Source organism: Micrasema longulum, unplaced genomic scaffold (genome assembly GCF_059751315.1).
Source record: "Micrasema longulum isolate JH-2025_06_02 unplaced genomic scaffold, ASM5975131v1 h1tg000294l, whole genome shotgun sequence".
NCBI lineage: Eukaryota > Metazoa > Arthropoda > Insecta > Trichoptera > Brachycentridae > Micrasema > Micrasema longulum.
This window is the reverse complement of record NW_028277498.1, coordinates 167,450-193,020: the sequence shown is the minus strand read 5'-3', so window position 1 is coordinate 193,020 and position 25,571 is coordinate 167,450. Positions and strand designations below refer to the sequence as shown.

At 33.0% G+C, this 25,571-nt stretch overlaps 1 protein-coding gene across 1 annotated transcript in view; it reads right to left on the bottom strand.

The window, feature by feature from the left end:
* The window catches only part of LOC148282786 (TBC1 domain family member 30), a 32,224-nt gene extending 13,238 nt beyond the window's left edge, over positions 1–18,986 (bottom strand). Inside the window, exons 1-3 of the mRNA XM_088224542.1 lie at positions 18,804–18,986; positions 12,359–12,486; positions 669–794 (exon numbers count right to left, since the gene is read on the bottom strand). Of these exons, the coding sequence (XP_088080668.1) occupies positions 669–794; positions 12,359–12,486; positions 18,804–18,858 (309 nt within the window). The 5' untranslated portion in view covers positions 18,859–18,986. The remainder of the gene's footprint in view (positions 1–668; positions 795–12,358; positions 12,487–18,803) is intronic.
* Positions 18,987–25,571: the final 6,585 nt, after the last annotated feature.

Genomic DNA, 25,571 nt, shown 5'->3' with positions numbered 1-25,571 from the left:
ATGTTTTTTTAATCGAGTTTTGTTTTAATTTTTCTGTTAGAATCCCAACCGTCCATGCGCTATGAAATATGTTTGGGGATATTTATTGTACAGCGCCCTTGAATTTATTTTCACATCAATGGCGCTATATAAATTATCCGCAATAATAGTAATAATACCTACAATAATTTTCAATAAGCTTTGCTTTCTAAATGAATTATTGCCCACCAAAATGTCATTCCCGTTATGACTAAGAGAGGAGTACAAAAACCGTAATAAAAATATTTTGAAAATTGAGATTACGGTTAGTGGTAATAATAATATTTATTGATATGACTAATTCAAATTATCATTTTGAAAAAATAAAAAATAATATATTAAAATTTGTCAGTACGTATCTTGAGGTTTGCGGGTGTAATAATTAATAACGTCAATGTTGATACATTATTTCAATGAAATATGTACGTATTATTAGGTAAATTTCAATCCATTAAATGATTTTCTAGATATTATGGTAAACACACTCTTATTTCAACATATACATTATAATGGGCCCCTTACTGTACTAAATATATAAAGCTAACGACTTATTTATTACACAAGCCGCAATTGTGTTGATTCGAAATTCAATAATGGTTAAATTATAGTAATAGGATAGGAAAGCCTATTGTAAGGTTTTAAAGGATTACCTTGACTATCTGAACTCCGAGTTCCGTGTCATCGGGATTAGTCCATTCACTAAAACAGATCTTCTCGGCTTTGGTCCAGTCTATCCCTTTTACCTTTAGGTGCTGTTCAGCAAGGGTGAGCCATAACTGAAAAGGAAAAAACCGTTCTTAAAATAAAATGAATATATATATAGCGCCCCGAGTCTGCAACAAGAACTTTTCCAAAGATATAATAAAAAAAAAAACAAAAAAACTGAAGGGTACGAGATATAAAGGATGAATGTCAAAATGTCATCTTTTGAGATATAACGTTACGTGTTCAAACCCTTGGACATTTAAACACAATTATAAATATAAAAGAACCTACTTAGTGTTAATAGTCTATACTGTTTTATTGTATCTAAAATTGTTTTCATTAATTCCAAATTATCGCTTTATTTTTAATATTTAACTGATATCCATCCTGTATCCCTGCGTATGCATTTTTTTTCTTGTTCAAGTATCTTAGAAAGTACAGCCTCAGTCAGTCAAATTTTATTAAACAGAAATGTTGATCATGTGAACTGCCGTCAGTTGTCATCATTAGTATAAAACACATAAAAATTGACATCCTTCCTTTATATCCTGTACCCTTTATTTGTATCAAAAGGAAATTATAGAAAGAAAAGGACTGAAAACCCCCAAAAATGTATGATCATAACACAATTAATGAGTATTATCGCAAGCATGAAATTTATGTTTTAATGTTTTGCATAATACAAGTACCTATTTTATAAGGTCTAAAACAAATGAAGATTACCCCTACGGGAAATTTGATATCAAAAATGTTTTCTTTGGGTGGATACTTATTTATAATTCTCTTGTTTGGTTTTATCAATTTATTTTATCAATCTACTCGTAGGTGAAAATTTTGCCAAATAAAATCAAGCGGAGATTAGTCGGCTCATGGTGTACTGGTTCGATTGTTTAACTGCTAATTGACAAACGAAATAATTGAAAAAATAAAGATTAATCAGTCCACCCAATTGTTCCTTAAGCGTGCCCGCTGATTTTCACTGTAACGTGGTGACTGGCCTAACTTTTTCATAGGAGATTCAGCCATATTTTCGAAGTAATTCGGACTTACTTTGGATATAGAAAATTTGACGCTCAAATCAATGAACTGAAAAGAACGGTCACAGGCAAAATGACACTGCCGGCCTAATTCGCTTTGTATAGCGCCATCTTTGTTGTTTATACACTCAGTGTGTACTGGATGCGTGTGACATAGAATATGTTCTACAAAATTGGCATTCTCTTTCGTAAGGCCGATGCTTTGCGTAAATACGGAACGCGGTACAGCTGTATTCTTACGTTATGTTTTGCGGTTAAAATTAATTTTGAATTAGTTTTATATTACTGTATAAAGTTGTAAATTAGTATTAAAATAATAAAAACATGTAATCGCACTGTGATTGCCGTTTACTTTGTGTTTCTGTGAAAATAAAGTGAACTATGGGCAGAATCATTGACAGTCCCAGTCAGTTCAGATCCCAGCTAAAACCTTACTTCTTTAGAATATAATACCCTCAATTTTAAATCTGGAAATATAATGTATCACTTTAGTTCAGTTAGAATGTAAGTTTAGGTATACAATTGTAAAGCGCCCTTGATGTGATTTTTTAAAAAAATGGCGCTATATAAATCAGCCAAATATTATATTATTATTATTATTTAACCACAAAATAAATTTGACTTTGTTAGTGCATCAATTAAAGAAATAAAAGCTAAAAAGGTATGTTTGTATGCTTTGAGGTTTATACTTGAATTATTTTTTCAAATTGTGGTTGATTTCTGCTCCAAAATCTTAAATTTCGCACTTTATTTTTATAAGAAACATATGCGGTATACCAACGAAAACTCATGACAAAAACATTTACCAACTTACTGACATTTTCCCATTTTTGGTCATGTCGTATTATGAGAGAGGTGCTTCAAGGCGTAAATAAGGACTCTCTGTCACTAATATTGGCTATATCTTCAATCGTGATGTTCACCAGTATAATACGCGACAGGGTCAAAATATTTACGTACCTGGATCACGCACGATAAGGTATGGTCTAAGGTCTCTGCTGTACCTTGCTTGTAGTGGGTACAACAGGCTACCAGAGTCCTTTAGAACGTCAAAAAGTGACTATATAACTAACTAACTAACTAACCATCACACCATTTCCCCGGAGGGGTAGGCAGAGAGGATAGAACGCCACACCACTCTGTCCTGGCACACTTCCTTTGCTTCCTTCACATTCATACATCTTCTCATGCACGCACGTCGATTATTCCGACTTTTCACATGACCACTTTCAAGAATTTGTTGTACTTGATCATGCCATGTCTTTCTCGGCCAACCTCGACTTCTACAACCAGACACATTCGCATCATAAATCTTTTTAGCCGTTCTTTCATCATTCATTCGCTCCACATGACCGAACCATCGCAAAAGACCTTTCTTAATTTTGTCGATAATGCTTAACTCAGCCTTGCATTCTGCTCTAATTTCGACATTAGGGCACCTATCATACATTGTTTTTCCGCACATTCGCCCGAGGGATCGCATTTCAACAGCATTCAGTCTACTTTCGTCCCTTTTTTTCCAACTCCATGCTTCGCTTCCATACATTAGGGTTGGTACCAGAACTCCATTATGAACTGCTAATTTAGCCTCTTGCGATAGACACTTATTTGCTACGACAGACTTTAAGGCACCATTAACTCTGTTACCGGCACTAACCCTCCTTTCAATATCCTTGTCCATATTTCCATCTCTAGTAAACATACTACCCAGATATACAAATTCTTCGACCTGTTTCAAACTATCTCCATTTACTACAATCTTACATTCAGTCATAGTTACATTTCTTTCAAAGACCATGACGTTCGACTTTTGCACATTCATTAGCAAATCACTCTCCTTGCACACTTCGTAAACCTTTGTAACCAAGGATTGCAGTTCCTCTTCGCTGTCAGCTAGGAGGACTGCGTCATCGGCGTACAGAAGGCAACTGACAGTTAGATTACTCATTTTCGCTCCCACATCCATACTTTTCAATTCTTTCATACATTTATCCATGTATATGTTGAATAACCACGGTGACATTACACATCCCTGTTTGACTCCTTTAGGGATGTCAAACCAGGAGGTTAATGACCCATTTACCCTTACACACGCTACACTATCTTTGTACAAAGAAGCAATAGCGCGGACAAGGTTGTCACTCACTCCATACTCCGATAGAACCATCCATAATTTTTTCCTATCAACTCGATCAAATGCTTTTTGCAAATCAACAAAAGCGCAAAAAAGCTTCTGGTTTTTCGCCAAAAACTTTTCTGTCATATTGACGAAGTGACTATATTCATTTTCAAAATTACTACTTGAGGAGGTACGTTTAAGGTGAAATTAAGTTTTAAGTTCTTCTTTTTCCTCGGATATTTCTTTCTTACTATATGTAAATGTTTAAGATTAATTTTTATTATTATTTGTTTTAATTTCATTACATTATATACTTAACTTGCTATCTTGTTTAAATTTTATGTACAAATTATTACTTGTTGCTATATTACTATATTATTACCATACCTTTATGTAAATATTTTTTCTGTCCCAAAATGAGTTTGTTGTAATTCCTGGGAATAGAATTTTATTTTCTATGATTTTTAAAAAATACTTCTACTACTACTACTACTACCATCACGCCGTTTCCCCGTAGGGGTAAGCAGAGAGAATGGACCGCCACACACGTCTATCCTGGCATACAATCCTAGCCTCATCCACATTCATACATCTTGTCATACATGCCCTTCGGTTCTGTCTGCTTTTGGCTACGACTTTGCCCCGCTATTCTTAAAACAGTTTTTTCTGTTATTTTAAGCTTATGAAAATAATAACTACTAATCGCTAAAATAGGTTACTAAATTTGAGCAGATAATAGTTACACATAACTTTTTTTAATTATTACTAAGTGATCTTCTACCTACTCGTATTGTAATCTCCCAAGGAATAAGTAGATACACATTTACGCATGAAATCCCCCCGACCCGACCGCACCCACCCCACACCCGCGCGGTCCCGTGACCTTGTCCATCTATCTTAAAACTCAACTTAAAACAGCACGAAGTCGTTAGTCGTTACCCTTATAAAATAACACAAAACCTTAAGGTATTTCCACAACGGAAAAGCAAATAAAACTAAAACAGTGTCTCACCTATATCCAGGATACATAGGTATGGAAATCAATTTGAGCAAATATTCGATATTTTTAATACAAATTGTGTTCATGAATTTAAACGTATTCTCACTCCATATTTTTTAGAAAACTAATGGATTTATTTAAAAATATATCATTCAATTTAATTTGGTTTCCTGGAATACGTGATTTTTTATTTATTTATTTGAACATGTTATACCCGTATGCAGAGACAAACCTTAAGGTGAGGAAAGTACATTCTATTGTCTTCACCTTCGGGTTATTCTCTGCATTTGAAATTAGAATGTACTTTCCTCACCTTAAGTTTTGTCTCTGCATGCGGGTATAAGACATAATTTGTATTGTACATTGGTGGATTTATTGCCAAATGACAGTTTTATTGAAATCGTTGATTTGGGATGTAATAGATGTAGGGATGTGAAAGATTTAAAAGTGTAATATTTCACGACTAGTAAAACGTTAGTTACCCACTTGTTGCAGAAACCCGATGGTGTATATTCGTATTTATGCATTGCGCATAAAACGATAATTTAACGAGGAAGTAAAATGTTTTTTTATTTGTTAAAAGAATATTAAACAATTTTTTTTATGTATCATATTATCCGCGCTAAGTTTTGTATTTTTTAAATTACTTTGCGTGTGACGTCTTAAGTTCTCTTCCCCTTCTTCTCGATGAGTTCTGCTGATTCGCCAGTTGACTTACCGTAAACCGGAAATCTATTTCACCTCTCCTTATCATTGGTTGATTCGGAAGAACAAGTGACGTCATATTATTTTATTTATTATTTACATACAATATTACATTTTGGTTATTTTTAAAACATTTTTCAATTTTTTTTTTTTACAGGACTTACGAAGCCAATTAATATGGCTTGTCGGTAATATTAAGTGAACTAGTTTGTTTATATTGAAACCATTTGTGTTATTTTTTTAATAAATCTTAAAGAAAATTCGCCGAACAACTTAATGCTCTGATTTTTTGCCGCGTGCGAATTTTCATTTTTATTTCCAATTTCCCGAAGAGGCGCACTTTCTCATTAACAGGAAAATGGATTTTTAAATCAATTTAGTTGCATCAGAATCTAGGAAATTAACCTATTTCCTATAAGAACAGCTGCAGTTTTCCAATTTCATATCGACAAATGAAACGTTTATAAGTATGTATTGGTGCATATAGTAGTTTTATATTATTGTTGGCTTACCACAGAGATATTAATATCTCCTCAAATAGGTAATTTGAATGCTTTAAATGATAAAAAAACTAAATTATACTCATAAGGCTCAATATCATTATTTCTTTATCTGCACCCGGTGGTGCATACGGGACGACTGTATTGGTATTGTCAGTGCAGTATCACATGGGGGGTGAGGAGATCAGACTTACTCTAGTGCCAGTTCAGAAACATTAAAATATATTTCTCCCTCCACTAGCTCGAATCGGTTTTAGATGTCTTGTGGCCTCTTTTTAAATCCACACGTTGCAAAAAAAACATTCAATGAAACAACAATTAAAAAAATGATTATAATACTGAACGTCAGAGGTATAGAATCCTACGCGCTATCATTTGTTGTTTTTTCAGAAGAAGCAAATAGATTTCCCTGACCTGATTTAATTTTTAATATCTTTTGTTTATAGTACGAAAATATTTAAAAAATATATTTTAAAACCCTTAAATGGTATGTATAAATTACTTTCATTTATTAACTATGCGTTTCAGATGAACTAACCGACAGACTTCTTTTGTGTGAAAATGTGAACATAAAATAAGGTTTCAGAAAAACCTTAAAACCCATTTGTCCGTTTAATAAATCCCTAGCATGCGATGACAAAATAAATATTTCTACTGAAGACTCTTACTTATTTAAAAACAAAAGTCAATGTAAAATCAGTATTAATAGAATCACATTTGAAAATCGCCCTTGAGGTAGTACATAATGAAAATTACATGATAAAAGTTACCCATATAAATAATAATATTTAAAAAATATATATTTTTGATTTTTTGGAGACAAAACATTCACGTTTCTATCCATTTAGATTATATAAATGTCAAAATAAATAAACTTCCTTAAAAACACTAATAATGGATGTCAAAGAGAACTCGGTTTCTGGGAAAGGTTTGTGTGTTTTATTTTCGCCATAAGAAATAATCCTCTGAGATTTTGTGGAATAAAAAAACAAAAGTCGTCCCTTTTTTTCAATTTTATTTTAATATTTATGATCTATGTGGCTTATAGGTTGTGGATGAAATACTTTAAAGAGAACCCACGAAAATAATCAAAAATACCAATATATTATTCAGATGTAGTCTTTACCCAAAAGGGAATTTCTAGTACCTACGTAATATTCTGTAATCAAATATAATACATTAAACTACTCTTGTTTATTTGACATTTGGCAAGGTTTTAAATTTCATTTGAATATACAATTTAGCTCCTGCGTTGAAGTTTTACACGAGCCCGAGATTTCAGTATGAGTAGTGGTCGAAATAAATAGATCATACACGTGATGCAATAAACTTGGGCATCCTGTCAACATAACCCATAGAAACATTAGTGTCTGCATCATAAAGTTATTCTTGATTGATAATGTCAGTTGACGAGCCGAATTCTCGTCATTTGCGGGAGAAGAGGTTTAAAATACAGATTTTTGTAAATATTAAGTGCTGAAATTTTTATTTATATAAAATGACAACACCTATATTAAATTTTTAATAAACCGTTGCTTTTTTGTACGTTAAGTTTAATATTTGTACTTTTTCACTACTCATTTTTGTGTCGAAATGTAATTTTTGTGTACCTACTAAATAAACCGATATTAAGAAATTATAATGTTTTGATATGTTTATACTAAGCATCATTGTTTTACATTTTTTTCCTATTTTATTTAACTAATAAACTATATATTTCAATAAAAATGAGTTGTTCTTTTCTGAAATTAGTCATTCTTATGAAAAAGTATTTTTTTTTAAATACAGTAGCATATGCTTTGAATGTTTATTACAACAGCAAAAGCATATGACCGCTCCTCTATGGACGCGGAACCACCGTGCCACGTTGCAAAAATGGTCAACACATACTTGAAAACGACGAAATAGGAAGTCCTACCCCACTCGCCGTGTATTCCAGGCCTTGCTTTCTCTGATTATTACTTATTTCGATCAATGGCATACGGCTGGCTGACTAGCACTTCCGGTCTTATGATGAAGTAAAACATTGTATCGATTCGTGGATCGCTTCAAAAGATGAACAGTGTTTTTAACGCGGGATTCGTACGCTGTCCGAAGAATGGGAGAAAGTAATGGCTAGTGGCGGACAATACTTTGAATCATAAATGTATAACCAGTCTTTTACAGCGAAGCCTCGAATTTCGAAAAAAAAAGAAGCAAAATTGTACACTAATTTAAAATGTTTTTATAAATAACAATGGTATATAGATTATCTTGGCAATACTATTTCTTAAATTTGGATTAAAAAAATTGGTATGACACTGACATTTTTGTTTTCAAAGCCACAATTATAGTTTTGGAAATCATGCTGGATAGGAAATAAATGTATTTAGGAATATTGAATTTCTGCATACCTACTACTTTTAAAAATAATGATTTAGGACTTGTGCCATTTTTATCGCTCAGGTACGATGTGTATGTTGTTATTACGCGTAGTCACAATCAATGATGTGCCACGGATATTTTCGAAAGCGTAACTTCCCAGAGCGGGATGTTCCCGAAACATTCCCGAAACACTGCTGGGAATTTAAAATTATTATTACGTTCTTACGATAGTATAAAAAATTATATTCGTCGTCCACCGACAGCTTAGCTGTAAATGCCTAGACTTCCATATTCCCTTCTTTAAGGTATTCTTCATCCCTGTCGTAATTTGTTAGACTTGGTTTGATGCTACGAATATAATAACTGATAATCATATCCCAACATTCAAGATTCAAGGACAAATATACTACACGGTTCAGCTAGTTATATATATTTTTTCAAAAAGTGGATCACTGTACACTATACTATACAGAATATTGTTGTGTGTTTTTAAATATTAAAAAAAAATTATATATATATGCGTTTTTATAGATTTATCTATATATTTCAATTTTGAGGACCATTTTAAACGAGTTGTGTATAGCGCTGTATTAGAAAATAGAAATCAAGTTGTGGTAGAGTCGGATTCGAACCTCGAGCCTCTGATTCGTATATCCGTGACACTAGCCACGGGACGACAACGAAATACGTTTGAGAGTATTTAAAATTTTCAATAGGTACTAAAATCAAGATATTTAAAACTGTTTTAAAATAATGGTAAAAATAAGTTATTTTATCATGAATAAGATGATATTGGCGGCTAAAATGTGTACTTAGTTTTTTAAGACTTCTATAATAATGAAATACTTACCGAAATCGGGCAGTATAATAAGAAATATTAACGGCTGAACGCAAAAAACTTACTGCTTATTTAGAAAAAAATCGACACGCCAACCCCTTTTTACTTTGATAATAGTATTACATTTGTTCTTTTAAAAAAAATAATCAAAGTATCACTGGTTTAACGACTGACCCTAAGACGTAGCTTATATTCGCGACAGTAAAACTAGCCCTACGCGGGGTAGCTAAGTGAAGCGTACGAGCTAGGGAACTTACTGGGAATTTAAAGGGTAACTTACTCGGAAACGTTCCCGGATTTAAAAAAGTTACGGGGAACATTCACGCCAAGCGAAACATTCCCGGAACGGCACATCAGTAGTAATAACTAACGACGATATACCTAATATACACGGTTTTTACACGGTAAGGAATGCTCGTCCAAGAAATAATGGATTTTACCCGTTTTCAAATTATAGTAATCATTGTTTTTTTCAAAAAAAAGTTTTTGGATTTTTTTATTTTTTTAAGTTTGCCATGAGGAATGTTCCTCTGAAGTTTCGTAGACTAGCCCAAACATACAATATACATGTACCCAATAGCTTATTCAGTCGAGTGGAAAGCATAGCATCAACAGACGAATGAGGAACTTCAGCCCTACGGGAAATTGGAAACATTTTTTTTTTCTTACGTGGGGTAAAAATTAGAGCATTAAATTGTGCAAAGTTTCTTGAAAATGTACAGAAAAAATAATAAAAAATATTTTGATAAAAACGCACTATTTTTAATGACGTCACTGGTTCATGTGAATCAACCTATGATCTGAGAGCTATGGAAGATTTCCGGTCTGCTTGTCGCTTCTGGACCAATGGGAAGAACTGAATCAGAATAAGCGGAAATGAACCTCTGACGTTACACGCGGAGTTATTTCAGAAATACAAAACTTTGAAAAATCGTAGCGCCGATAATACGATATATAAAAATTAAAAAAATATTTTTTTTTACTTAGTTTAACAGTCTATTAACAAATAAAAAAAAATAAAAAAAACTACTGAACTTCCTCATTGTGAACCTGAAGTAACATGGAGCTAACGTATATTTTATACTGACCTAATTGAAAATGTTACCCACGGGTGACATAAACCTTTTGATATTGATAAGACTATGAATTAATTTCAACACTAATGTACTTGACTTAATCAATATGCTTTTATTAAAAAGCGCGACATATTTTGAGGTTTGGAAAATTTCACCTCCTAAATATTTTAAACATAAATAATATGTATACGTATTTAACACAGAAAACTACAAAATTAGTGCTTCAAATATTAATTAAGCTTGATTTCTAACTTATTCATTGTGCATTCGAAGAGACATGATCAACGCTGAAGATGTCTAAAATAGGTAATTGTGGATATGGATTTACAATATTCGTTCGGCTTTTTCTTCACAATAATCATAATGTATTCGTTGTGACGGGAAACATGCCCAACCTCCTTGCAGTTTGTCATTAGCTTATTCATAATCGTGCAATTTATTTTCTGGAATTGGTTATTGTCGAATCGTAAGCCGATTGATTAGTTTTTTTATAGTTATTTGCCGGACACGTGAGGCAACATAGTAGGGGGTGGAAGGTCAAAACTCCTCAAACGCACATATTCCATAAACTCTAGCCCAGATAATTCCATCTTAGAAAAGGTTGAGGTAATACGACGTACAATTTACTAATTAATACATAACTTTAAGGTAACTATTACAATACTTAAAAAAGTTCTACTATTTACTTAGAAGTTTAGTAGGTCAAATGAAGATTCTATTATGTGATAATATATTTTTACGGAGTCCTTTTAAGTTTCATTCTTCCCTTAGGATAAAGCAAAATGCTATATTATTATTCAATTTAGACAAACCGACATGCTGGTTGTATAATGTTACTGAACGGATCGGCAATAAATTCAAAGATTTTTTATACGTCGTGTATTCAAATAATTAAATAACGATAAAAAAAATTGCAAACAGTTTTTAAAAAAGACAACTTATACATAAAATAAATAATCAAAATTGTCATCATTCTGGACGTAATAATGGATAAATATATAAAATGGAAGGAAAAATTAAAAAATATTGTAAATATGCAGAATGAGATAGCTTATAAATGTATTTATTAGATTAAGAAATATCGTATACGAGTATTAACTATCGAAATTTTTTTATTTTTTTTGCATTAACCCAATTCATATTACAGTATGGAATAATTGGATGGGGTGGGATGGTGTTTTCAAAACAAATATTTTACCGGTCAAAAAAATACAAAAATTATTATAAAAAATATGTAAATAACAGTGTACCTTTTCCACTGTCTAAATGTTTGGAAATTCAGGGTTCTAGGTATAAAATCGTCATTTAAAAATAATTGATTACGTAAAATCTATAAAATAATATACATAGTGGTTTTTTTACGTCACGAAACGTAAGTATGTGACCTAGAACTATTGCTAACATCTTAATTCAAGAATTATAAACAGCTGCAGCACAATATCATTACATTAACGGAGAAATACTCTTTTTTAATGAAATGAAGGGAAATGAGTTTAATCAGAAATACTACGTATTGAAGAAAGAAGTCAAAAATCATATTCATAATTCTAGTTTGTGTAGCGTTGTTTGAAAACACCTTGTACTTTTTTCGTAATTTTTATTTTATACTAATTAAAAATGAATAAAACCCATTATTGCAATACGCCACTCTCCATTATACGCACAATAATAGTCTTTTTCTTTTACGTAATGGGCAACATCTTATTGTATAAACAGTTTGCATGACGAAAATTATTTAATACCACTTTTTTTTCAAGAAAAATCCCATAAAAGGTATCACCAACAACAAATGGCAAACATTTTTTTGCTGTCACCGACTGATTGTAGGGACAATCCAAATGAAATTCGTAATATTATGGTCAATGGTCAATCAGCCATTTTGCTTACTACATATGTAAGTCATCATGCCTAGCTCTCCCCTATACAACTGTACTGAGTTTTCCCAACTCTTTTCCGATGTACGGATTATAAGTTTAGTGATGATGAAGGAGTGTACCTTCCTGCGGAAGTCAGGCGGTACCCCAGCGGGCAGCCTCGCCACGAGGCGCATGGCGCGCAGCCACTCTGCCCAGCCACTGGCGCCCCCGCGCGGTGACGCAGAAAACCGCATTTCTGCGTCTCTTCCTAGAAATAAACCAAAAATATAATTTCAAACATCACTAAAACAGAAATAGGAGAATGGAGTAGTCTAGCTATGTACAGACCTTAGGGCTGGTATTCTGAACGTTGACGTGCGCGAAGAGAAGGCTTTGCCAGCGCGTATTTAGTAAGTATATCCGCGCTAAAACAGCATTTTCTACGCGCGCTATAGCGTTCAGAATACCTCCCCTGATCAGCTGGTTTAAGAGATTTATGATTAAATTTAACTAACAATGTCATACAAATAACATCATAGATAAAAAAACTGTCTCAAAACTCACTGTACCAAATAAATAAAATAAATAGAAACCTTAAGAATATTTCAAATCAATTGAAAAATGTTTGTTTTAGATAAATTTTTATATTGAATGCGATGTAAATCAAATCTTGTTTATTTTCATTGTTTTATAAATATTTAGGATTTATAAAGGCATTTCTTTATTTTTAAAATGACTTTTTTAAAAATTTATATTTAAATACTCATTCGTAAAATCATTAGCACTTTCTATTAAATTTTGAGAGCTGTAATGTTTTTGGTGTATGATTAGATTCTTTTGAATTATTTTGACTATTAAGAAACTCCAGGGTAGCGATTATAATGGGAAGTTAAAGACGTCATATCTTCACGATGACGGTAAAGTTGAAGATAAATTTTGTCAAGCGATTACGAAGATGCACTACCGACCCCTCTTTCAATTTTTAGGTAGGTACCTATATCGATATGTAACAAGCGGACGCGCACGCCACGGTACATATACCTACGCATCAAAGTGTCATACCTTCATTATGACGTCATAGTTAAATTCTCCAGAGCAGTTACGAAGATACACTACCGATCCACTACCTTTAAGTTTCAAGGTAAGTACTATACATCAGTATGCACCGACGGGTCTAGTACCTCACGGTACACATATCTATGCATTAATAATGTTATTTTTTTTCTATTGAGCAGTTATTGCTTTAAATACATTTTTTTTTAATCTTTCTGAGGTGCCCAGTTTTTTTCTTAAAACCTATTTAAAATATGAGAGCGTGATGTAAATTTTGAAGTCGAATTGAATTTTGACATAACTATCAGTTTTGAATCTGAACGGCTAGATGCAGTGGCTAGACTGGCTAGATGCTGCCCTATTAACACATAAGAGTATCCAGCCGTATAAACGTTGCCACCATAAAAACAACAAAAATTAAATTATATTTTTACCATCTGTTTTACTATCTTCCCGAGTGCACGTATCGACATGTCAAATAAGCGGGGTTTTTAATACCTCGGTAGGTAAATACAGATAAAAGTTAAGCATATCGTCTTGGTAATTGTCCAAAGTCATATGAAAATCATGTTCAAGCGAGCAATTTTTTACTTAAATTAAGATTTATTGCAGTTTATAATCGCTCTGAAGTGGACACTTTTTATCACAGAAGCCTATTTAAAATATAAATGAGGTCTATTGTAAATTGTAATTAAAAAATTTCTCATTGATCCGGTTATTCAGAATGTTCAGGACAGTATTTTGAGTAGAAGAGAATCTCAATGAAAATGAGCCTTTTTTTGAGAATATATAATAGTGTAAGCATATTCAAGTCTCTAACATTGTTAAAGTGATCAATATATAAAGTGTACGACGTTTTTTCTTAGCATTATAACAGGTCAGAAGGCCAAATTACAGAATGGCGGCCAAAAAAAATGGCGGTACGTAAATTGTCCAATTTTATTTGTACGAGTATGTAGCATTTACCGTTCTGCATTTCATTTAACATCCATATCTTATAAGTTTCTGTAACTCTTATAATTTATTTTATATTGGTTAATCTCAGTAAATTTAAGAATCAAATACTATCGTTGCTGTCGTTTAGTTCTCGAATTGTTTGCCAACAATTCTGTTTTCATTAAGAATCTTAAACTCTATTTCCCCTTTCCGGATTTTTTCCAGTGTAGCCATCGATAGTCTAAAGCACTTTCCCAGGATTCTAGTTTTATTCTACACACAAAACGTACTCTTCATTCCTCTCCAATAGGTCAATTTAAGAACATTAACATTATTGCGAGTGCTGTATAGCTCGTTGATGTAAAAATATTTTATTTTGCTTGGAAACGTTTTTAAAATAGTAATGTGTATGTGTTTAATTGGAATAATGTTATCTTAAACATTTAAGTTTGTAAGTGAAAATTCTTGATGGAAGTTCATTGTAATTTATTGTATAAATAAAAGACTTTAATCCACAAATTTGGAATATCTGGAATATCCAATCACCGGTTTCATCGCTTTCGCGACATCTTCGAGACTAGTATCTTATTAAGGAGTTCAATGTATTTTTACAAAACTGAGGTAAGGATAGATAATTCAAAATTATATGAAAGTAAATTAAATAAAGTTATTTTTATCAAAAGGATCATTATCGATTTTTTTAAAGTTATCTAATGAGTTTATATAATGCTACTTTAATACGTTTAAGTATTAAAAAATAAAAAAAACTGAAAATAAAAATAGAATACTTCAACTCATTAAAATAGCATTATATCATCTCATTAGTTAACCAAAAAAAATGATAATGATCCTTAAGATAAAATTACCATTATTTAATTTCATTTCATATATTTTTAAAATGATTTATTTGGAAGTTCAACAATGATACATAAAATACATATTTTTTAAAAGTAAGTATTACTAACATTCTTTATATATACTCAATTATAGAACTCCACCATCTTTCATAAAGTATATAAAATAAGTTTGTAAAATCAATTTAAGTAATAATAAAGGTTAAGTTTAGTGAAAGATAATAATTAAGATTGAGTTTAAGAAATATAATTAAGTTAAACATAAGAAACTATTTTTTTATTTTTTTTTTAAGAAAAGAAAAGAGAAAATAAGAACATATAAGATGTAATAAAATACACTAAAATTAATTTACTTAAACAAAAATAAAGATTATATAATTTTGAATTATCTATCCTTACCTCTGTTTTGTATAAATACATTAAACTCCTTAATAAAGATATTAATCGCGAAGATGTCGCGAAAGCGATGAAACCGGTAACTGGATATTCCAAATTTGTGGATTAAAGTATCACGCGTCTTTTATTTATATAATAAATTAATGTTATCTTACTAATATATATTATATTCCACGCTACGAAGCGCAAAAATCTTGATTGAAATATACTAAACGGACTGACATATTAAAATTCTTCTTTACAAATCTTCGTATTGAAGAGGGAAGAATCGGTAGGCTGGAGAATCCTTATTAAATCGGGGGAGTAAAATCTTTATTACATTGGGAAGTTTCCCCACACGGATGGAAAAATATGAAAAAATTTATTTAAAAATGAGTGTCAACACTTTTTTCCGCATATCATTATATCATATTATCATTATGTATTGTGGGTGGTTTTAACAATTTGTATCCCGGAGCCGTGTAATCACGCGATTATATAACCACGCGTTGTGTCCCGGTTCCGTGTTTTAACGTGGTTTCCCAGCTGTCTAAAAAGTGTATTTTATTGACATCTATTGACTTTTATTAGTACTTTTTCGCAGCTGGTAAACCACAGGGACACAACGCATCATCATCACGTGTTTACACGGCTCGGGGATACAAAGCACAAAAAAAAGGAATGAGACCCTGTATATGTGCGAACATTGCAATGTGGCTCTTTATAAAGGCCAATGTTGGCAAAAATATCATACAAAAATGAATTATTAAATTGTTGAAAATAAATAAGAGAAATTTCGAATGATTCAACCTTGTACTTTAATAATTATGACACTTTTAAGAAACCTTTCACAAAGCATGAAATTTCACAGAAATGGGCCGGCCACAGGGTAAATTCTATGTGTATTCGGCCGGTGCTCAAAGTGTTAAGGTTTTGTTATTTTCACGGCTTGATCGTAAAGAAATATGATTTTTTTGTAATTTTTAGACGAAGGGAATAACTTTGGTAGATATCTCAACCGAGATGAATGAATTATTAAGGAATGTGGGAATCTATGCACTAACAGGGCTTTTTATAATTTTCTGCTCTGCAAGATATTATGCTGGCTTTTACGTTTCATATATTATTGATATATAACGGAAAACCAAACACAAAAGTGAGGGCTTTCGTCACCTCCTTCTCCAAAGCTGCTCGCAATAACTGCGGCAGTGTACAGTGTACTGTGTACGAGTACGTGTACGGTGAAGATGCTAGGAATGAAATGACAGCTCGTCGATGCTTTTTACGTTTCGAAGACTTCGATGAGGACCGCTTAAAACATATTATTAATGAAGATCCACTTTAAACCACCTTAAAACTGTCTAAACGGATAAATTGCAATTACATGACTAAATACCGCCATCCTTAATCGTCCTTTAAGACCATCGACGAGCTGTCCTTTCATTCATAGCATCTTCACCGTAAACTGCGCAAATATCGCGAGCAGCTTTTGGAACTTTATTCCCTCGATTAAACGCAAACAGAATAGGATGTCGAAAATGCTTACTTTCGTCTACTTGACATTCAATTTTGAAAGCTTGTAATCCAATAAAATAATAAATGAAATGTACAAGCAAATACAATCAAAGTAACAAATTACAACAGGGATCGAGAATACCTTAAAGAAGGGCTTATGACTTGTCATTGATTGGTTTAGTGGCCACTTTACACACTGTAACATTCACCATTTTGCCTATGTTTTTATTTCATAAATTCTTCCATTTGTTAATTTTAGTGAAGTGAGCCACTGTGTTTAAAGTGGCCACTTAAACCAGCCAATGACAAGTTATAAGTCCTGTCAATGCCTATACTTCCATGTTCCCTTTTTTAAAGTATCCTCCATCCTTGTTGTAATTTCTTACTTTGATTGTATTTGCTTTTACATTTCATGTATTATTTGTTAATCTCAATGACTCCTGAGGGGGTAAATTCCAGTTTTTTGTCTACAAACATTTGGACAAACTCAAATATTGTAACAATCAAAGTAATTTATAAAATGACATCCAGTGACAAAAATAAATTCACTTAAAAAATTTCAGTGAATACTAAACAGAATAAAATAATACTCATTCTTGCTATTATAGTAGGCCTCCCAGTCTTGTAACGAACTATTTATTTTTAGATCAAAACTATTTAATAACCAATTAAAATTGCAGTGTTCTTAACTTTGGAAACGTGTTTCGAATAAATCGAAATGCGTACTCTTTGATAGTGCGCACTCTTTGTTAGCTTTACCCTACGTAAATATGATCCAGGAAAAGAGAAATACAGCGGGTGCATATTTTTAAAATTTTTTAATTGTCATAACGCTTTATATACCAACAGTTTACATACACATGAATAAAGGTGGGCATATTGCTTTTAGGGAATTTCTTCCTACCCACCCAAACCGTTCAATTTGAGAAAATGAGTGGTATATGGCCATGCCTTTGTGGGATTTTTTGTTTACTATTTTTACTGTTAATATGTATTTCATTGTTTTGTAATTATCCTTAATTTTTTAAATTCTGTTTTACCTATTACGTATATTGTAAAAAATAAAAAAATATTTACATGTATTTAATATTTTCGTTATGAAACAAAACAATGATTAACATTTTACAACAGAGATGAAGAACATTTAAGAGAAGGTAATATGGTCTAATAGGTCTAGGCATCTACAGGGCTTATGACCTGTCAATGGCTGGTTGAAGTAGCCACTTAACACACTGTGTAACATTAACTATTCTGCCCATATTTGAACATCTGTATTCCTTCAATTCTTTCATCTGTTGATAGTTGTAAAGTTAAAGAGCTGGCTGAAACCTTTATTTATGCGGGTGAGATTCATCTAATTGAATTATTTCACCTACATGCTAGGCAACGCCTGAAAATGTTAAATTTTCAATTTCTACACTTCTTCATGGACCAGGTGGATTTTTCAACAATATATTGTTCAACAAGTCCTTGTCTACAACAATTTGGACAAACTCAAAAAATGAAAAATAAATAAACCCTGTAGATGCCTAGACTTCTATATTACCTTCTCAAAAATGTTCTTCATCTCTGTTGTAATATGTTTATATAAACAGCTCCCCAGGGAGTTGAATCCAGTCCTTGTGTACAAAAATTTGGAAAAACTACAAATATTGTTGAAAACAATGATTTATGGATATTAAAAAAAAAAAGAAATTGACTAAATATCCACACTTTACTATGAAGAGAAGATATGGTAAAGAAGGAAGGAAAGAAGAAAGAAAAGAGGGAGGAGAAAGCATAACGGAAATATTCAGAAAATGACATTTCAATAGTGATTTGAATGTGAACAAAGAAATCTCCTATATCATACCTCCTTGTTTGGAGGATCCCGCCAGGTTTTTGAGGGAATTTAGTAGGCCGCTCATCGGTGCTGGGGGACATTACACGGGGCACACGAGGACTGCGGACCGGGCGCAGCCCTAGCGGGGTCCCGGACAGGGGGCGCGCGTGCCACCTCACTATATAATTTTTCTAACCACTTATAAAAACGGCATTAAATATTCGCATCACCAAATGACCGCTTTCTCATTGTTACGTATATTTTTTCGTAGCCATGTTGATAATAATTGCGTTATATGCACCACTTAGTATTTTTATTCATTGAACACTTGGCGTACAGAGTTATTTTATTTTCAATTGAATTTTTTTGAATAAAAATATTTTTTATAAGCCGTTACTCACGATTATTGTACAGAATAATTATTTCCTTTAACGCAGTGGAAAGCGTTTTAGGAATTATGTAATATCGATGTATTTTTATTTGTTGTATTAAAATTAACCAATAATAGTGCAAGTAAAATTCCACCAACAGAAATATTTTTCTATAAACCGCTCGGTGAAATAATAAAAACAAAATTCCTAAAGCACCCTTGAGTGCTTCATTTTAAACAGTTAATAAGTGAAAATTGTGTATGATCTGTATTTTGTCAGTTTTGTAAAGTATTAATTTTCTTAAATTATTTATTATTTCACTAGAAACCTAACGGTTTACAATTGAACATCATCAGGTTAGTTTGTAGGTTTTTGTTAGATTTTTAGTTCTATATTGAATTTCTTTGTAGTAATTATTGTTTTGATATTGTGAGGCAAGTTACTGTACATTTTAAGTCCATTGTTCATAAGTCGGATTGGCCTGTTCTTATGTTACGCATGTTTTATAATTACTGTGGATGCGCGAATGAGTTATGTAACTCCTGGGAATGTAAAATACTTATTTGTATTATTATTTCAAAACAATAAAAACAATAAAATATTTGGTTACTGAGAACTTAACCTTACATCTGAGATGTTTGCAAAACAAATTGAAATATGTTAAAAAGCACCTGCGAGTTTTAATACAACAAATAAAAATATGTAATTGTCACACTTTCATTCCGTTGATTAATCGAATTACGTTGCTTTTTAAACGTCAAAAGAGTTCTTAGTATTTACTAACTTTGATTCACGGCGCGTTTGTTTGTATGTTACATACGGTCTGTGCACTTGATACCGTCGATAATGATTTTTTGTGATGTGATTTTGAGTTTTGGAGGTCACTCGAGATGTTTGACAGTGCGTCACGGTGATTCGGAGCCTCCAGAAGGAAGTGCGGTACTGTAGGTATGGCCGTCGTGCTTCTGAATATAGGACCGAACAGCTGTGGGCGGAGGCGAGCGACGCCGACGGGCGCGGGCGGCTGCCAATGTGCAGTGCCAGTACTGGGACGATCGATCGCCTGCTCCCCCAAACGCGACTGCTGCCAGGTCTGAAAAGCGATCAGAATTACCTAACCATTGAACTCCACCTCGCAAGGGGAAAAAATCATTTCCACAGAGGCAATAACACGGTCACATAACTAAAGCGCGCGTTTTTACATATTAGATTATTTACTGCATAAAACAAACGCTAACGTTTATTGTTTTGAATTACAAAATATCAGCTAAGTAAAAAAGCATTATTAAGGGTATTTTTTATTATGCGTCGTGTGCATAGTAATTAGAAAACCTATCTTCATTTTAAATTAGATTATATCATACTAGTTGGCTGCTTTGCCTGCCGTGCGTGAAATCTCGAGTTCGAGTCCAGTGAAAGTCGGCACGAAATATCGATTAAAATGTGTATTTTTTTACTGCAATTCGTAGTTCCCGAAATATCTGCAGCGAATGACTGATAATTTAATTTTATAAATGATTGAGTTACGCGGTCATCGATGTACGGTGGCATATATTAATTGTAAATAAGGGTTTAAACTTCGAATAATATTTTTTTGAACACGAATCTCGTGATAAGTAGCTGGTTTTGAAGTGTTTTCTACAGGAGATTTATTTATTTTATTTGGTTTAGTTTAGATGAACGCGAAAACATGTTGATGAATATATTTATTTTTCTATTTATATATTTTATCTTAAAACAATACAAACATAATACATGAAAGTCATAATGTGAACTTCATTCCAATTATTATTAATCTGTTTATTCTTCATTAAAATTATTAAACTAATAACATGATATTAGTATATACTGATATTATTTTCAGATTCAGGCCCATCCATAGAATGTACGCATCGTGTCTCCCCTGGCGTTACCCTTCCTCCTATTTGACGATGAGATTACGTCAAGAGGAAGATGTTCTATACAAAATACATGCAGCGTTTACGTCATGAAAAACCAATACAGTCACATGGAAAATATACACAAAAGGTAAAGTACTCGAGTTTCTAAAGAAATTTCAGAAATTTCAAATAGTAAGTAGCCCGTATATCAACAGTATAAAAACACTTTTAAACGAATAAAATGATAGTTATAGATTTCCAAGATGTACCTGTGTTCTGAGATCATTTTACAAAAGTATGAAGCTGTTATTTCATGGCGGCTACACCAAAAAAATCTTGTGTAATTTATATCGTCGGAATCGTAGAACAACGACACATGTGGTTTTCTTCAACCTTACGTGAGAGCGGTTTAATTTTTTTTACACTTAATGTCACAACTTGAAAAGTGCAAAAGTAAACCATTTGATACTTGGGTTAGTTATACTCGTACAAATAAAATATTTTTTCAAACTTGGAAAAAAAGCCTCTATGTAACTTTTTAAATATCAAATAAAATGTTGCATTTTTCGCACATCCGTCGTTGTTCTACGCTCCCGTCTATACGATTTTTGAAATAATCAATACAATTATTTTTTCAGTCAAAGGCATGTGCGGCGTTTTTTTTTCACACGAATAATGAAAAAGGTCCATTTTTTGTATGATTTCTTCCAGTACAACCTTTATCTGCGTATACGAAGCGAATCGCTATCGCAGTAATTTATTCCCGTAAGATAAACTTGGAAGAATGGATAGTCAAGTAAAAGTTAATATCGAAAACTCGGAAAACTCGAAAGACGAGTCAACCATTTTTACTTAATTCCCATTTTGTTGCACGCGTCCATGACCGATATTCAGTGAGTTAATTATGATTATCTCTTATATTTATCTCCCATCTTTATTTTCTGCACCGCGCCGGGAGAGAGAAATACTATCGACGGTTGAAAGGAGTTTTTATCGACTTTCGTCGATTTGATGGAGGTACGCTGCGATTGGAGTATCAATGCATTGCCCTTTGCTTCATTAAATTCGGACAAGGGAATTAGGATGATGAATGAGAAGATAAAAAACCAAAGTAAGTTTGTTTCGACTTTTTTTTTTGAACACACTTACTGAACGAAAGAAATAATCTGAAAACCTTGAATTACTAAGCGACCCATTAAATAGGTAGGTAAGTGCATCTTTTTTTATCAGTAAAAATATAAACTCTTACTTTATTACATTATTTTGATCCAAGAGTTTTTCTTTTTCATACAAATTCATACTCTATTGTTTATGGTAATATTTTTAACATCTTAGTCAACGTTGACTAAGGGTTTTGTTTTTGGTCTGGTACTTTATTATATGTTTAATTTCAGCACCTGGTTTATTAGTCTCGACTGTCCTTATATCGTATTAAAATATTGTAATTAATACTGTTTAAGTATTATCGTATACAATTACATAATATTATTAAAATGGCCATTTTATGGATTCATTTTAGAGATTATAATTGAAAAAGTTCAGTTTCATTTTTTTTTTTTAGTTTATTAAAACAGTTCTTTAGTTCGTGTTAAATAAGAAAGGTCATAACCATAAACCATAAAATAAGAAAGGTCCCAACACTAACGTATGGAAGTGAAACATGGAACTGGCGAGTGAACGCGGTTGAAATGCGATCTGGGAAATCAATGTATGACAGGGTTACGAATGATGAAATCAGGCGACAGTGTAAATCTGAGTCAAGTGTAATTGATAAGATTAAGAAAGAGTCTCTGAGATGGTTTGGTCACGTAGAACGAATGAACGACGAAAGAATGGTAAAACAAGTATATATGGCAACGTGAGACGAGGACAATAAACGTCAGATAAACCAAAATCTTAAGTCTGGTCATGTCAAAAGCAAACAGAACCGAAGGGCATGTATGACAAGATGTATGAATGTGGAAGAAGCTAGGAATGTATGCCAGGATAGATGTGTGTGGCGGTCCATTCTCTCTGCCTACCCCTACGGGGAAATGGCGTGATGGTAGTAGTAGTAGCATAAAATATACCAGCTTTCATGTTCTGTTGTGCTGTCGTGGCAAACATAAGCTTCATACATTACAATAATTTTAAATTAGAATCTATTATTAGCGTATATGCTTAGAGCTTCTTCCAGATAAGTTTTTTACTTTTGAAAACAAAAAAAAATGCCAATTTGCTTTGCTTTGTTCAGTGTATTTTAATGTTTAATGAACCTATGTTAGTGTCTTGTGTCTCTCGGTCTCCCAAGTAAACATATTATTTTTTTATTGTGTAAGTATGCGAATTCGAATGATTTTGATGAAAAGCTTTTGTTGCGCATACATAAGGAAACTTCATTAAAGATTTGGATGAACTATACTTACCACTGAGGTAATTTATTTTTCTTAATACTGTGGTGATAGCTGAATATAATCGTCTTCTTCTTCGTCGAAGGGTGTCTCTCATACATAGTTTCCGAGCCAATTGTTGACCTAACTGTATGGACCGGGATTGCATAAAGGCGTGGAGATTGGATAACTCGTGGATACCTAAGAAAAAAGAAGGAAACATAGGACAAGAAATGTAATGATTTCAATATAAAAATTTGATACACAAAACATTTTTTACACTAGAAATTTTCTTGACAAACTTGATTCACGTAAATAGTATGTTTGCAGTATACGTATATTCCCATTGTTTTATTGTTATTCCCGTGTTCGAGCGGAATAAGATCATAGTTCTGTATGTAAAATAGAATCAGAACCCTGGACTTCTTGATATGATGCGCGATGACCACTCTCAGGGATTTTTTTATATTTATATCGCCTGAAACAAAACCTGAGCTGACACCGGGGAGATTGTTCCGTATCCCTTATATGACCTGATAGCTATTTGTCTTTGGATTGAGTTCAGTTTCCCACGGGCGAATTTATTTCTGACCGCGTTCATCCATAAACGATCAGAGGCTCTACAACACCTACGTATATTTTCTGCATAACCTCCAGCTACGCTCCTCATATAGGTTAGGGTTAGGTTAAACTCATATATGTTTGTTTGATATTTGGCCATAGCTTTCAAGAGAAGATCGTCCGATCGGTCTGTAAGACTTGATGTCTTGAAGGTCAACCTTTCCCGTTTTAGAATTGCCCCTCTCAGTTTTACACTTAGTTGGAAAGTAGCTCTTATTCTTATTATTATTATGAAAGTTGAGGGTTAGTGCTATGCAAGCTTCTGACGTCACTGCGACCTGTGAAAATTTATTTTGACTGGTCCTCATGAATTGCCCTTTTTTTCGCATTCAAAGCCCAGGTCTATAAAGAGCCTGGCTACTGTGTGGAAGACAAGAGTATACATTTTATTAAATTTCACCCCCCGAGCCCAGATCCGTACAGTATTGAGCTATTAGGTAGGAGGCGAGCTCTTTAACATCCTCAGGTTTAACCAGTGGTCCCCCGGTGATAAGGCTCCTTTTATGATGTAAAGCCTCACATTCTCATATAATGTGTAAGGTGTTTCCTTATCTGAACTGCAGAACCTACATCTAAAAGTTTCGGAAAGGTTCATTCTAGCAAGGTGTTTGTTCAATCTGCAGTGCCCTGTAAGGGTTTTAGTGATAATCCTCACTTGATTTTGGCTAGCTTTATTTTAGGTCAAAAGCAAAACTTTGCGATTACCCTTTTATCAGTTCCTTTGCATGGTGCTGATCAGGTACTTTTTGCCAGAGCATTACACTCTGCTTCCTGGCCCATGACCTAAACTCATTACGGGGAGCACATTTATGCAACCCATAGTGAGGGTCAGGGCCTATTGGTGCTGTCTCAGCTTCCAGCTTTGCCAGTTCATCAGCTGCCTCGTTATCGTACTAAGTACCCAAATTAATGTCACACTTTTACACTTACCGGCAAAATTTAGCGCCCGTAGGCACTCCAAGATAAATTAAAAATTGATTTTGACAGAACTCAGTACTTTTAGAGCAGCCTGACTCTGGAAAAATATAAATTCTTTTGCTTTTGTATTGTCTGCGCAAATTTTCCTGCGCGTAGGCATAGATGGCATATAGTTCCATTTGGAAGACAATAGGATAGAGCCCGAGGCTAATGGAGAACCTTTTTGCGGGTCTAACTCCGTGTATCCCAGCACCTGCTCTTTGGGTTCTGATTCTGCTATATGTCATTTTTCTTTGAGCTGTTGGTGTACCAATTTTAAATATTTCTTTGAAAACTGTGTTTTTTATTCTTTCTGGACACGGGAAACGAGGACGTTTATAATATAGCTAATCGAAATTTATTGCATATTCCCTTTTCAAAAAGGTTGTGCCTCCCTGTTTTTTTTTCTATCGATTTGATTTTCGATCTCGATAACTCCTGAGGGGGTGAATTCAGCCTTGTCTATAAAAATTTAGATATATTCAAACTATTATATAAAGAGCATTACATTATTTATTTGAATACGGCTAACGAGTTTAATTAACAAAATGAAGTCTGATTGGTCTGAGTGCAACATTAAAATTTATCACAATAAAACAA